General features: G+C 38.0%; 1 protein-coding gene across 1 annotated transcript; it reads left to right on the forward strand.

Annotated features, from left to right (window-relative positions):
- Window positions 1-5051: 5051 nt before the first annotated feature.
- On the forward strand, window positions 5052-5403 carry LOC142838727 (small ribosomal subunit protein eS27-like). Its single transcript, XM_075954330.1, has one exon. The coding sequence runs from the start codon at window positions 5089-5091 to the stop codon at window positions 5341-5343; it is 255 nt and encodes an 84-aa protein (XP_075810445.1). The 5' UTR covers window positions 5052-5088; the 3' UTR covers window positions 5344-5403.
- The last annotated feature ends 10212 nt before the right edge of the window (window positions 5404-15615 follow it).

Here is a 15615-nt window from a genome sequence, read left to right on the forward strand (position 1 = left end):
TGCATTTTTTAAAAACTCAAAACCTACAAAGCATAGCTCTCGATTGAATTTATCAGTGGTAGAGCCTTTGTGCAGGGACTCGAGCCAAATCATTTTTATCAGACTAGCTGATTTTATGACTGAAATTATTTGGTCTGATCCTGTTTTGATTCTGTGCAGGCAGATGTGTTCACCAGGAGAGTGATTCTATAGCCATAAACCTAGGTCAACACTAACAATAGCAGACCTCTCTGTGAATGGCTAATAGTACAGATTCCCCACAAGCTGATACAGGCTCTGCAGAGAACTAGGGCAGCATTCAACACGGTACAAAATGAAGCATCAACTTGAGAGTTTAAAAGAAGCATGTATTAGTAATAAAAAGACCTAACACAACAAATAGACCAAAGCAAGTTACAGAGAGACCTGTTGCATCCCAATGATTCGAGAGAACTCCCTATTGACTGGTGATGGGCTCTTTCTTCACTAGGTCCAGGATGCAGTCAGTCGAGCCCACTATAATTAAGAATCTGTGAAAGTCACAAAAAGGAAAAATGCTCATATTTTCTGAGTATTTTATTAATTGAGATAGATAACTATCAGGAAAGGATAGCTATCAAGAATATGTCCTTTCCTGATAGTTATCTATCTCAATTGATAAAATAATAAAATTTAAAAATACTCAGTAGTAAAACTTGGAACATTGGACTTCTGAAGACTGACAATATTTCTCTATAGCTCTCTTCTATTGTCAGAAGGTTGACCCAGGTCTGCTCAGATCTATTCTAATGGTGCTTGTGAAATACATGATGTGTGGCAAATGCATGGGGATATATTTTTAATTCCATCATCTTAGTAGCTGAAATCATGTTGACTGAAACTAAGCTTATATTATTATGTTCCATTTTGCATTTAAATGTTTCAAGAATTATGAGAGAGTTGGAACCACTTGCTTGCTCTAAGGTCAAGAAAAATCAACTCAGAATTAGTGATATGAATTTAAAAACTATTTGACTCTAGAAAGCATGGATTATTTACAGCTATTTTCTTTCAGTAATCTGTGGTGGTCTGAAAGAAAAAGCCCCCAAAGGGAGCAGAACTGTTAGGAGGTGTGGCTTTGTTGGAAAAAGTGTGCCACTGTGGGGGTGAGCTTTGGTCCTTTTCTCAGACTTCACTCAGTGTGACAGTCAGTCAACTTCCTGCTGCCTTCTGTTCAAGATGTAGATAGCACCAGATCTGCCTGCACCCTGCTGCGCTCCCATCATGATAACGGATGGATGGAAACATCATGATGGTAATGAACTGAACTGTGAGCCACCACCACAATTAAATGCTTTCTTTGTAAGAGTTGTTGTGGTCATGGTGTCTCTTCACAGCAATTAAAAAAAACCTAACTAAGACAAAATCTATACGTTTCTTTATGACTTGCAGAGCCCAGATCTGTTATTAGATGTTCTATCTGTTTCATGAGCTCAATCTGTTTGAAAAAAACAAAAACAAAACCAAACTGAATTTATTGTCCTTCTCTCAGAAAAGCATTCACATTCTGAGTTTTCCAGCCTAGTGAAAGTAATTTGGAAATCTGAATGCTGTCTCTAATTTGTTTCTCAAATTCTTCCCCATCTACTACTCATCTCAAAATTTGTAAATTTTAATGAGATTATTTTTCAGTGAATCCATTTCTCTTCTTTATTCTTCAAAACCCTAATCCTCTAAGTCTATGCTGTCTCCATAGACTGCTGGGCCTGAACCATGACCACTTAATGGCTCTCTCCTTCCACCATTATTTTAGCCATTTGAATTTTCATAACAACAACAAAGGATATTTAAAAATTAACGTGTACTGCTACTCTCCTTAAACCTCTTCGCCAGTTTCTTATCTCTTCATGAAGGACTCAGATTATTGTGAAATTAAAGACGTCCAGCACACACTGTTCTACCATGCCTTCCACCTGTATGATGAAGGTGAACTTTCACCTCCAGGTTTCTCTTCAGAGTTTCTTCTCTGCAGAGAAATCTTCTCCTTTCTTAGTGCAGCTTCCCACTGTTCTCTTAGGGCCCTGAGGCATCTTTTTGTGATGTTCCCATGAATTTATTCCTCCAGCCCCAAGGCCAGGTCATGTTGCTTTCCATCGCTCTGTATATGCAACACTCTATGCTCCTAAGACACTTCTCACACCGCACAATGACCATGCGTTTTATCAGCGTTCGGCCGTTTGTAATCTCTGCAAGCAGAGAAACCTTATTCCTTTCTTTGTGGAACTTCAAGCCATACACCGCATGGTACATTTGTGCCTATAAGATGTTTAACCAACATTTATGGAATGAATAATAGTTTGGAAATTGAGTCAAAGAAAATTGTGTCCATATGATGATTTAAGCATTCTTTAATATGCTCTGTCCGTATACAACAGTGTATACTAGTATATGTCCTTTGTACAATGGACTGAGTCAGATTATTATATGACTGTAAAAGCTAAAGTGAGATGAATTTCCTTGCATTGCAAAATTAGTAACAAGAGCATCCATGAAAGACAAATATACAAAATGTGATTACCTTTGTTCATATTGCAAGAATATGTAGTATGAGCTGCGGGCTGCATTCTGCTACCCACCTCCCGCCACTGGCTAGCTTTACCCAAAATTTACACACAAATTGTATTCTTTTAAACACTGCTTGGCCCATTATATCTAGCCTCTTCTCAGCTAACTCTCATACCTGGACTAGCCCATTTCTAATAAAGTGTGTAGCACCGAGGTGTGCTTACTGGGAAGAATCTAGCCTACGTCCATCCTGGGCCGGAGCTTCATCGCGTCTGCCCGGGAGAGGGGAGCATGGCGTCTCTGCTCTAGAGAGCAGAGCTGTCGAGTCTGAGCTCACTTCCTATTCCTTCCAGCATTCTATTCTGTTTACTCCACCCACCTATGTTCTAACCTATGAGGGCCAGCCAAGCAGTTTCTTTATTTTTTTAACCAATGACCTTCCTCCATCAAGAATACTTACAAAATATACTGCAACTAACCATAAAAAAATCTTATAAAAGCAATTTTCAGATATACCTACCCAATTCATGTTATGCATAAACTTCTGTGACACAAATAGAAACCTACATGTGTTAATCGATAACCAATCGCAGAAGCTCCAGATATCACATGGATTGAAGTTCTGTTTTCATGTCTGGTCTGCCTTTTGCCCAAGATCTGATGAGACTACATCAGTGGTAAAAACAAAAATGTAGTCTGTTACCTAGTGAAGAAAAAAAAAACCTCAAAATAATATTAGAACCTTCAGAAAGCTAACCACCTCACAAATGATTAAAATGAAAATAATACAAGTAAAATGGGATTAACTCCTGAGTAGGATTGGTTACATTAAGCATCTAATAGGAGATGATTTGACTGTGGTATTGACCATGGCAAAGGACGGGACCAGAGGATGGCAGCCCAAAGCCAGAAAGCCCTAGAAAGGCATCCTAGGAGCCCTGTGTGGGCATTATCCTGAAGGAAACAGACAGCGATGAAATAGTTCATGCAAAGAGGGAAAACTGGAGATGTGTACATCTTACAGACATGTGCTTTCTCTACCATGTGCAGAGAAGACAATGTTTCCCTTTCTTCCCTCCATGAGAATTTATCTATAATTCTTTCACTGGATCAAAATGCTGAGATTCTGGGCTTCTGTATTTCCTTACATCAGTGATTCTTACACCTGAGTATAGGTCAGAATTGCCCAAAAGGATTGTTCGACTACAAGGTATCAGGCAGGCCTAAGAATTTGTATTTCTGACATGCTCTTGGCTGGGAATAACAGTTTTGTCCTGGTTATCCTTAGAAAACCAACTCTTTAGACTATGATTCCTTCTGAATATTTATCTCTGTTTCCCAAATACCTTGTCCAAGATTTTGTATTCAATATGTAAATTATTTTAAAATTTAAAGGAATGAAAAATTCAGAGTATAGAAAGAACTAAATATATTGAGCAAACAATGATTTTTCTCACCTTTTATAACATACTACATAATATAATGAAGGTAAATATCTTAGTAGAAATTACATTAGTCAAAACACAAATTCAATGACAATGGTGGAGATGAGAGCTTGGCTAGGAATCTTAAGATTTCATTAGCTTCATGGTTCTTATGTGAACACGGTAGCCTTGATTGGGCCATTTTGCTCTCTACGGAGATTTATCTATGCCTTAGTTAGATGATAAAGAGACCATTAGAAACACTCCATTAAATAAACCTTTTGAAAACTGTCTCTGAAAAAGATTACTCATACGAAACCTATTGAATATAACTTTAGAATAATGAATGCTGCAAATAGAAAAAGGATTCCAATGCTTGACAGGAAGAGTTCCCCTGCATTGTGTCTCTAAATTCTTTTCTATTTGATAAATTATGTTACAAAGAGAGTCCACAGTCTTTGTAGATTGACTTACGCTGTACCTACTCCATGAATGCTTTAGACTATCCTTCACTTGAATGGATTCTGTTTGGACACAAAAGGTGAAGGACTCATGCTTAGAGGTTCTTTATTCGGGATGATTGACTTTGTATCAGGATCTTCATTCTCTTAATTGATACAGAGTGAATAAATGTTCAGAAAAAAAAGGACTACTTCTTTGTTGCTAGAAATAGCATTTGTGACCCAGGAGAAGATGAATTTTTGACTTCTAATAGGATATTCCAACATTCTATAGTGAAAACAGAGACACAGTGCAATCTCTAAATCAAATACTTACAGCAGAATTCAACTGTCCAAATACCTCATTATGATGCAATTTTGCCCTCACCATCATAATTACAAGGGAGGAGTCACATCTCCAAAATTTTATTGGCTCAAGATCTACCCAACCAGAAAGTGGGTAGCCCAACTCTTTCTTTTCCAAATGGTACTTCCTGTTCTCTCTTTAAAGAGCACAGAGGTTTCTAAAGTCTAAAAGGAAGGCTTTTAGTCTTTTCTCCTTGCCATAGTTACATACTTATGTCCTCTCGCAAGTCCCTGTTGAAACTTCATCTCTAAGGTGATAGGTTAAGAAAGGGTTCAGGGTTGCTTTAAGAATTGACTGAGTCGCTTTCTGGTGGTGACGACCTCCCTACGAGAACATGCCTCTAGCAAAGGATCTCCTTCATCCCTCTCCAGAGGAGGAAAAGAGGAAACACAAGAAAAAGCGCCTGGTGCAGAGCCCCAATTCCTACTTTATGGATGTGAAGTGCCCAGGATGCTATAAAATCATGACGGTCTTTAGCCATGCACAGACGGTAGTCCTGTGTGTCGGCTGCTCCACTGTCCTCTGTCAGCCTACAGGCGGGAAAGCAAGACAGACAGAAGGATGCTCCTTCAGGAGGAAGCAGCACTGAAAAGCACCGGATTCGAGATGAGTGGGAACCATCCCAATAAACACATTTTGTATATATAAATTGACTGAGTCATTAGCTGGGCAGTGGTGGCGCACGCTTTTAATCCCAACTCTCAGGAGGCAGAGGCAGGCAGATCTCTGTGAGTTCGAGGCCAGCCTGGTCTACAAGAGCTAGTTCCAGGACAGGCTCCAAAGCTACAGAGAAAACCTGTCTCAACCCCCCCCCCCCCCCGCAAATTAAATAAAACAAAACAAAAAACAAACAAACAAAAAACAAGGAATTGTCTGACTCGTGATCCTCACTTCTTCTTAAATGCAATTAAAGCTTTAAGAGTAAAAAAAAAAGCTTCATACAGCATTAGACTTTTCCCTTCCACCTCCTATGTGAGAACAGTGTTCAAGGCACCATGTTGGAAGAAGAGACCTAGTCCTTACCTAGTACTGATCCTGCTGCCTGCTTGATCGCAGACTTGCCAAAAGTAAATTTCCACTATCAATAAACTGTGTAAGCTGGGGTATTTTGTTACAGGAGCACAGACAAAACTGATGATCCATCCTGGACCTGGCCCCACTGTGGTGACGCTTCTCTAAACTGGGAAAGAAATGTTGACTTTAAAGCTGTTTCCCCAAGACGTCCTCCCATTTTCCACCTTGAAACTCTGCTGCCTTCTGTGTTGTCAAAGGAGAGCTGATTTGCAAATGCTTCTGTAGCCTCAAACCCCAGGTTACACATTCTAACTACTCAGTCTTTGTTCCTTCTTCCCCGCCCCCCCCCCCCCCCCCCCGCCTCAGTTATCAGCTCCATCCAACTTTTGCTTAATTACACCAAGTAAATTCTTTGATGACCTTCAGTTTTCTCTTTTTTTCCCCCTTCATTGGAAATAGCTTTTTTTCAACCAGATGTGGTAGTGCATGCCTTTAATCCCAGCACTAAGGAGGTACAGGCAAGCCTATCTCTGTTTAGTTTGAAGATAGCCTGGTCTACAAGTGAGTTCTAGGATAGCCTGGGCTGTTACACAGAGAAACCCTGTCTCAAAAACCAAACCAAGCCAGGAGAGAGAGAGAGAGAGAGAGAGAGAGAGAGAGAGAGAGAGGGAGGGAGGGAGGGAGGGAGGGAGGGAGGGAGGGAGGGAGGGAGGGAGGGAGGGAGAGAGAGAGAGAGAGAGAGAGAGAGAGAGAGAGAGAGAGAGAGAATAGCTTCTTTTTCACATAATATATCTGGACTACAGTTTCCCATCCCTCTACTTTTCCCACTTCCTCCCCACCTCCCCATCTGGATCCACCCCCTTTCTGACCCTCATTAGAAAACAGTCTTCTAAGGGGTAGCAATAAAATAAAGACAAATACAGTAATGTAAACTAAAAACTAATGCATTAGAATAGGACAAAACAAACAAAAAGGAGGAAAAGAGTCTAAGAAAAGGCACAAGAAACATACACAGACAAAGAGACCCACTAGTTTGCACACTCAGGAATCCCATGAAAACACTAAACTGAAATAAAAATACATATATGGAAGACCTGCGGGGGGAAAAGAATGTAATGTGTACTTAAAAATTAAAATATGATAAAATTTAAATAAAAGAGAGAGAAGGTATGAGCATACAGCCTACCCTTAAGAGTACTTTGTTTCCCTGGTGAGACTCTCTTGGAGAAAACTAAATTGTCATTTGCAAATTGTTATCAGTTGGAGATACCTTCTGGATTAAGGATGGAGGCCTGTGTCTTTTCACGTTTCTTTTCAACTCTAGGACCCTATCTGGTGCAGCCCTGTGCGGTCCCAGTGTGCGCTGCCGCCTCAATCTCTGTAGGTTCTTATGTAAATGTTCTCCATTCCAAGAAATCCAGTATGGACAAATTCAACAGAACCACTATATACAGGCTGCCCATGCATGCTTCAGCTTTGGCAGGGCATAAATTTTATTCATTCATTTATTCATTTCATTCATGTATATAAATATTTTAGGAAGTTTCTACTGTATTAGGTTTTCATACTACCTTTCAATTACTATCCTTAATTTTAGTTGTCTCTTGCTGTACCCTCCTAATTCCTATCCTCCCTCTCCCTCCCCACTTGGTCTTCCCATTATAGCCCTACATCATATTTCCTTGTGAGCCTAACCTTTAATGGCTGAGCCATCTCTCCATCCCTTCACATCCATTCATAACTATCTCTTCTCTTTCCCTTTTCTATGAAGATTTATCTGCTTCCCCTTCCTATACTGGCAGAAGTTTTCTATTCCTTTTCTGTAATGAATCTGATTCAGCCTCACTCAAATTGTCTCTTACCTGGTCTCCTCTCTCTTTTCATTTGGATTCTATGGCGAACCTTCCAAATGCACAGAGCTAACTGCTTTAGAACATAATTCACAGTTATATGTCAAGATACACAGGAAAAACATGAATGTGTTTCTTTGTTTCTTCTTTCCATCACTCTTATGATAAGGATGGTTTTCTATTTGATTGACTAGAAACATTGAAGAATATGCAATGATGCCTAGGGATGTCATTCAGTAGTACACTGCTTCACGGCATATGTGGGGACTTGTGTTCAACTTCTAGCACAAGAAAATAAATTTAAAAATAAATTGTGATATCTAAGAGACATATCAAATTCAATTTTGAAGAACCATAGCATTTATTGAGATCTGGGATGCTTGTTTGCATGTGTGTGATCTTTGGTTATTTTTGTACTTCAAGGAGAGAGTTGAGGAGCATATGGCTGGCAACGCATGCTATATTTACTATCTGGATTTCTAAAGAAAATATCGTAGAATACTACCAGAAAAACTCATCCTAGATTGCTACTAGAAAAATATCACCCCATCATAGATATGTTCCAAAGTCATGGGCTTCTCCATAATAACCTGGCCTTATTAAGATCTACTGAAAGTCCGCACACATAGTGAAAATTTACATTATTAATAGATTTTAGTGATCTCATAAAATTAAATAACTTGTCCTACTGTTAAAATTATTGAAGAAGCTCTATTTCCATCTCTAGATTTTCTAGATATTTTGACATAACTTCTTTAAAACTGTCCAGTTTTTTCACTGTTACTACAGCTATAACTTTTCTTATTTTTCCCAGTGACTTCCATGTTTCCATTTACCTCTAAGAACCACCTCTTGTTTCATGCATGTGTTTTATTATTTCACTTTGTTGTTGCCTACAGGCCATTCTCTTCTTGTGACATTAGTTTTGGTTTGTCCAATCTCCTGCTCTTTGACTCACGCCAGACCATCAGCTTCAGGCCTACCTGTCTGTGTTCTGTCTCTTCACCCAATAACTGTTCCATGCAGTTATTCAGTATAATCAGCCAGGCAAGCAAAGCCAATAAAAGTCATTTCTAGAATGCTGCCCTTCTATGCCATTAAACTACTTCTCTGAGTCTTTCTTATTTAAGATAAAATAAAAACAAATATAAGGCTGAAAATTCAAAAAGATGGAGGTAATTGATCGTCCTGTAATATTGTCATCTAAGCCCCAAATCAAGTCATGTCAGAAACCAGCGGCCTTTGAACAGCTCAGTCACTTCAAATAAGATTTGAATCACATCTCTTTTTATGAAGTGGCCTCGGTCAGGTTGTCCATCACTTGTCACAGTTAGTATCTGAGATGACAACTGTCTATCCCTACAATATTCTATACTGCATCCTTGAATATGCCTCTCTTCTGGCTTGTGTGATGTTCTCAACGACTGTTCTGGAAATAAATTATTTCTTCTTATGTTCCTCACCAGTTACAAGCCAGATATAAATGTCCTATCCCTTGACTTTCTCTCTCTATGTCTCTCCTTGCATATTTGATTTTGCCTGGATTTGAGTAACTGTCAACTCCTGGTGCTGGTTTTCAAAAATTAACTTAAACCAAACTACATAAGCATAAGACTATATAGGCTTTTAAAATTTCAAACATGGTTCTTCATTTATGACCTCGATGCTATATTCACATCCAAGCTACCTGATATCTTATGTTAGTGCATGGATTTTGGAGTTTGACGGCCTAAGACTGCAACTTGATATTCACAAGACCCGCCCCCCTCAATTCCTCCTTGTAAGCAAAAGAAACTTTATCTCAGAATATACAAGGAAGCAAATGTTGGTGTAGAAATATCATAATTACTGGTACCCAAGAAGAAGTCAATGCATTGTAGTATCTTACCAAAGAGGTAAAGCCTTTCTTCTTCATATTTTGGATGTAAAAACTTTATATCATGCTTTTAAGCTTTATAAAAATTGAGGCTGTGAAAAGGAAGTCAGCATTTCAATTATTAAGAATGATTCTGAAAAGTAAAATATAACCTATGTCAATTTGTTCATATCCATTAATTCTGGGTCATTTTGACATGGAAACTGATTGGTATGCCCATTAATGTAGCTTGATTTTCTAGATTTTAAAGAATTTGCAGAATCTCAGATTAAAAGTGCACTAGCCAAGTTTAAATACCCTACACTGAACTCAAATTATACAGATCTATATATAGCCAATATTTATGAAAATTCCGAGAAAGTTTATCGCATCAGACACAACCGCACTCTTCCTTTGCTTACCCCTCATCCTCTCCTTCTTCCTTCTTTTCTAGTGAAGATTTGAAAACTCATTCCCCAAACAAAGAAGATGGGGAAATACTAGTTAATTCACCTTTAAAGGATAACAAAAGACAAGTAGGTTTATAAAAATTTAAGAAAGATTTTGCAGGCCAGATTCCAACAAGAGGTGATTGCCAGAAATAATTACCCAGTTGCAAGCTTAGTACTATTATACTTTTGACATTAAACATGTCTTTTTCTGTTGGAATTTAGAAAACCTAACCAGTAACCCAACTGTTTCTAACTAGAAATTACCAAGGCAGATAGAGTTAGTGGTATCTTACCATATCCATAACCAGATAGATGTAAAAGACTAACATATAAATAATTGCAGAGCAGATAATGTTTTTCATAGACATTCTATTTTAATTTCACACCTATTTATTTATTGTGTATGTGTGTATACATGGATGCGTGGGTACATGCATGTGATGAGAGGGTTAGACAACAGCGTATGAAAATTGGTTCCCTCCTTCCACTCTACAGGTCCCAGGGATTAAACTCAGGTTTTTAGGCTTGACATTATGTAAATTTGTCTGCTGAGTCATCTTGTCTGCCTATAGCAATTCCATTTTAAAAGGAGAATATGAATATTTACTGTTGGGAGAAGCAAATCTTTCAGCTCATCAACCTCTTAACATGTATCAGTGGCAGATTTATTTAGTTTTTATGTAATACTCCTGCAATGTCTTTATTTGAAAACTGGGTTTCTACCAATCATTTTAAGAAAGACACTTGTGTGGGGCATCTTTTGGTAATGGTACAAAGAACTGTGTGGGGAGATGGTGGCAGGGTTTAAAGAAAGGGCTGGAATGCTCTGCTATAAGAAAGAGATCTGTAGCTATTCACAAGACTTCCTTCTAAACCAGTGGAAACGAAAAGAGAGGAAAGGTTTAGGATTTGAGTGATCGATAATCACCCTGCAGATAGACACACGAATGCTGACTAAAATCAAAGCTAAATGCACTGCTCCACAAGACTAGCTGAGAGGATGATTTAGGAAATTGTTCAAATTACAGTTTGTACCCTTCATTTATCTGCATTACTATTTGTATAGCATTTCAAGACCAAATTACATTTCTTCTCACATTGGCTTGTTGATGTCTAGACTCTCAAATAAGCACTGGCTCTAAAACCCCAAATTTTAACTTTTCAAGCTAAATGCAAAGAGATCACAGAATGCCTTCACTATCAAGCATCCTTGAGATTCCCTGTGATTTTTTTTAATCTTCCTTTATCTTACTGATGGAATGACCTTTTCCATTAAAATATTTATGAAATATATATGGGTTTTTAGATGAGTCCATGTAGATGTTATTCTCCACATTCAAGTGTTTCAGCCCCTATTTATATTAAATGTGTCCAGATTATAAGGAATTAGCAAATAAAGGAAATAGGAAGCTTAGGAAAAATTGACTCTGAATGCCCAGAATGTTTCTGGTTTGTCTATTTTTACTTTGGATGATATTACAGAAATTAGAGTCAGAATGACATAAAGGTTAAAATCCAGATAACCTTCATAAAAGCTGACCTCACATCCTTCAATCTATTAAAAAAAAACAAACTTATAGTCCATTTCTTAAAAGCTCAGACAATGCAAGAAAGATATTCATCAGGAAACCAGAGTGTAAAGGCTTTGGGAAAGCATGGGTTCTGAGGACCTGACCATGTTCCTGTCCCAAACTTTTCTTTGACATACAAATTCATATTTTCTTCTTATTCCATGCACTTTCTCTAATGCACTCCTTTCCATCTTTATTTCAGGAGATTTTTTTCCCCCAAAGGTCATGAAAGTAAAAGTGTCACATAGACAACCTACTTCCTGAGCTGTTGTATTAATTTTTAAAATTAAATTGTGTGTGTCTGCGTGCATGCGTGAATGCACACTACAACACGTGTGTAGAAGTTAACATACATCTTCCATTTGGTTCTCTCCTTCCCGCCTAGGTTGTGGGGATCAAACACAGGTTGTATGGGTTGCATGACAAATGTGTTTCTTAGTTGAATCATCTCTCCAGTCCAAGCTGTAGGACCCAAACCTATGATACACTGAAGCAAGGAAAAGGCTTTTGTGACAGGGAGTGCTGAAAGCCAAAAAAAAAAAAAAAAGAAGAAGAAGAAGACTAAGAGTGTAGGTCATGTCTGGAGAAAGCAAGACCTCACAGTGGAAGGGTCACAGAGCATCCCCAGAGAAGCCTATTCATGTGATCAAGGTACAAACATAAGCATGACCCATACATGTCTAAGTTTGGCACTCAGAGCCGTCTGGTCTCAATAGTACAACTAGGACTGAAAAGGGATGTCTGTCTAACTCACTGATGGGTATCTCCAACTCCTGATATGGGATTCCCCTCTGTATGTTGCGAATACCATTGGTGAATAAAGAAACTGGCTTGGCCTGATAGGGCAGAATTTAGATAGGTGGGGAAAACTAAACTGAATGCTGGGAGAAAAAAGGGCAGAGTCAGTGAAAAGCCATGCCACCCTGCCTGATACAGACCTTGGAACTTTACCCGACGTGACAATACACAGATTACTAGAAATGGGTTAAAATCTGTGTGGTTATTTTGGGTCTGGGGGGCTATGAATATACTAGCCGCCCTCTTACAACAAACTCCTAAAAAAAATTGTCCATTAGGAAACACTCAGTAGTAGTTGAATAAATAAGTAAAATCAATATACAATTCCCTATTCATTCATTTTCTAGACCCTGGACATGTTTCTTGAAGTTTCGTGGACTCCTATATTACCAGTACTAATTCTGTTCTTCTGACATTCCTAACAGAAAACTTTCAGAGTCAAACTTAATTTTTTTTATAACTGTGGGGAGTGAGATCATCACCATATGAATATACTCATTCCCAGTGTCAGGTATGATGGCACACGCCTGTAATCCTAGCTCTCAGGAGGGAGAGGCAGGATGATGGTGTAGGTTCAAGCTACCACCTACATAGCAAGACCCTGTCTTACAAGGGCTTTAGTGTAGTTCAGTGGTGGAGTGCTGACTTTACATGCACAAAGACATTCTGTCTCTAGCAATGCAAAACAAAATGTGTCTATGAGATACTAAGTCCCGTCTGGCGTCCAGATTTAAGAGAATCAACTGTCTTGTGCCAAAAGAGTCTCCAAAGGTACATGATCTTTCTATTGAATGTAGCGGCAGCAATTTTACCGACAGCATTCTTTACAGCCCCAGAGTAAGCAGAGAACTTTGCCTCGTGAACAGAATAATAAATGAAGGATGCAGTCAGAAAGCTATGAGCGAGATATGCCCATCACCCACCACTCTCCCATGATACACATTCCACAAATATTCACTGAGAAACATGTTTCTGCATATTTTCATTCATGTTACAAAACCATGCACTGGAACACAAACACTCTGGTTAACTCAAGAATCCCTAAAGTCCCCAGAAGAATTAATTTGATATGGGGGCTCTTAGGTAATCCTCTTGAAAATTAGAATTTCAAAACAAAATAGGTCAGTACCAGATAGAGAAGGAAGGACTGCTGTTGATCTCTGGCTCTCCCTTGTCATATTGAGTAATAATCACAGGATAATTTGCTTGTGTGCATGTGGACAAACAATAGAGGTATATTATGAACACTGTGCTTAGAAGCTAGCGGAAACTCAGAGCTAGGACCTGACACTGTTATTTGTTATCAACCATAACAAAAATTTCAATGGTAATTGTTTAAACTATATTTCACATGAAGATATTCCCTAGTACATGACAGCTTTATTTATTTATTTATTGTATGGGTTACTGATTTCATAAGGGAAAATATGTTAAAAATGTGAGGAAAGACTAGAAAACAGAGATGTTTCTCATTCTTCTTAAACACATCCAAACTACATGACAGTTCCCCACTGTCTGTAACTCCATTTCCAAAGGATCCAATGACTTTTGAATTCCATAGGCACCAGACACCCACATGATACACTGACATACATTCACACAAGATCCTCACACATAAAAAATAAAATAAATATTAAAATTTTTAATTATAAAAAATGGTATTAGAAACTAATATTCAATTATAATAATATCTAAGATCCTATAGCTCTCACAGAACTATGGCTTCTGACTTGATAACATGCAATATTTTTCCTATAGTTGTAAATGTATGTAAGTTGTTTAAGTTTATTGTTCTTGTCGAGCTATCTTTTGCAATTTTTATTAATGTAGTTTAATGACACAAAATAATGAGTTTTATTGTGACATTTTCATAAATTTATATGAAGTAATATCAAAGATCTTATTCATCCCATAATTAGCCACCCTACTCTCTCTTCCTGCCTCAATAGACCCTTTCCTCTTCATCTAGAGTCAGCGTTGGAGAGAAAACAAGTTGTGTTTGGGAGTCTGGCTTATTTCACTTCTCATAGTGATCTCTTGTACCACTCATTTCCTGCAACTGCCACAATCTCAGGTATTATAGTCGAAAACTACTCTGCTATTTATGTTTACTAGGTTTCCATATCTTTTTGTCCATCATGGGGTCTCTGGCTGACTTGCCTTGCCTTTCATGAATGCAGTCTCCATAGATGTGTATGGGCTATCTTCTACTCGAGGCTGACTTAGATTCCTTTGCATGCTAACTCATAAGTGGTATAGATAGGGCGTATAATAGTTTGATTTTTAGTTTTTTTTGAGGAACATTCACACTTATTCCTTAGTAGATTCAGTAATTTAAATTCTCACCATCAGGTATAAGTATTCTTTTTCCCTCTTATCAGTATTTGCTTTGGTGTTCTCTCTCTCTCTCCCCCCTTCTGTCTTTACATATCTACATATGTATATTATATATATATATATGTCCCTCTATAGAAATACACACACACACACACACACACACATATATATATACACAAACACACACAATCTCACTACATAGCCTTGGTTCATCTAGAAGTCACTAGATCGACTGACCTTCTGACCTTAAACACATATAGGTCCACCTATCTCTGCCTCTGCTAGGGTTAAAGATATGTGCTACCAAGCTCAGTCTTATTTCTTTGTTTACTTGCTTGCTTTGTGCCCTTCTAACCGGGTGAGATGGATTCACAATGTAGTCTTTATATTTTCTTTAAATAAAATTTGAAAAAGATGTCGACTTTTGTTTTGTTGCATTTGTTGGCCATTTTCACTTCTTTAACTGTCTGTTTGGCTCATTTGCTAACTTATTGAATGGATGACATTTATTCTTCCATGTTTAGATTTTGGAGTTTAGTTTCTGCACCTTGTCAGGTTGTAGCTGGAGAACATTTTCTCTGACTCTGCCATCTGTCCCTTCACTTTGTCGATGCCTCCTTTCCAGATGCTTTTCAAGTCATCACGATCCCATTTGTCACTTCTAACCAGTATTTCCTGAATTTTTTTTTCAGAATGTCCTGGTTTTATGTCTATATCATGAAATGTTTCCCTATTTCTTTGTCTACTGAGTATAGAGTTCTAGATCTCTGATGGAAGTTTTTTGATTCATTCTGAGTTTATTTTTATACAGGGTTAAAGAGAGATATGGTTGGAGTCTTCTTTATGTGGACATCCAGGAAAAACTTCAAATTTAATAGGTTAAAATAGTGCATTATTACTTTGAGTATAAGTTATTGTCTGCTCATTATGGACCCTGCACTTTAGAATGTTGTCTCCCTAGGTCAATTCATTCTAACTCAATTA

The sequence above is a fragment of the Microtus pennsylvanicus genome, chromosome 20 (genome assembly GCF_037038515.1).
Source record: "Microtus pennsylvanicus isolate mMicPen1 chromosome 20, mMicPen1.hap1, whole genome shotgun sequence".
NCBI classification, from domain to species: domain Eukaryota; kingdom Metazoa; phylum Chordata; class Mammalia; order Rodentia; family Cricetidae; genus Microtus; species Microtus pennsylvanicus.

Coding starts and splice junctions, on each gene's coding strand:
- LOC142838727 (XM_075954330.1), top strand. CDS start 5,089: ATGCCTCTAGCAAAGGATCTCCTTCATCCCTCTCCAGAGGAGGAAAAG.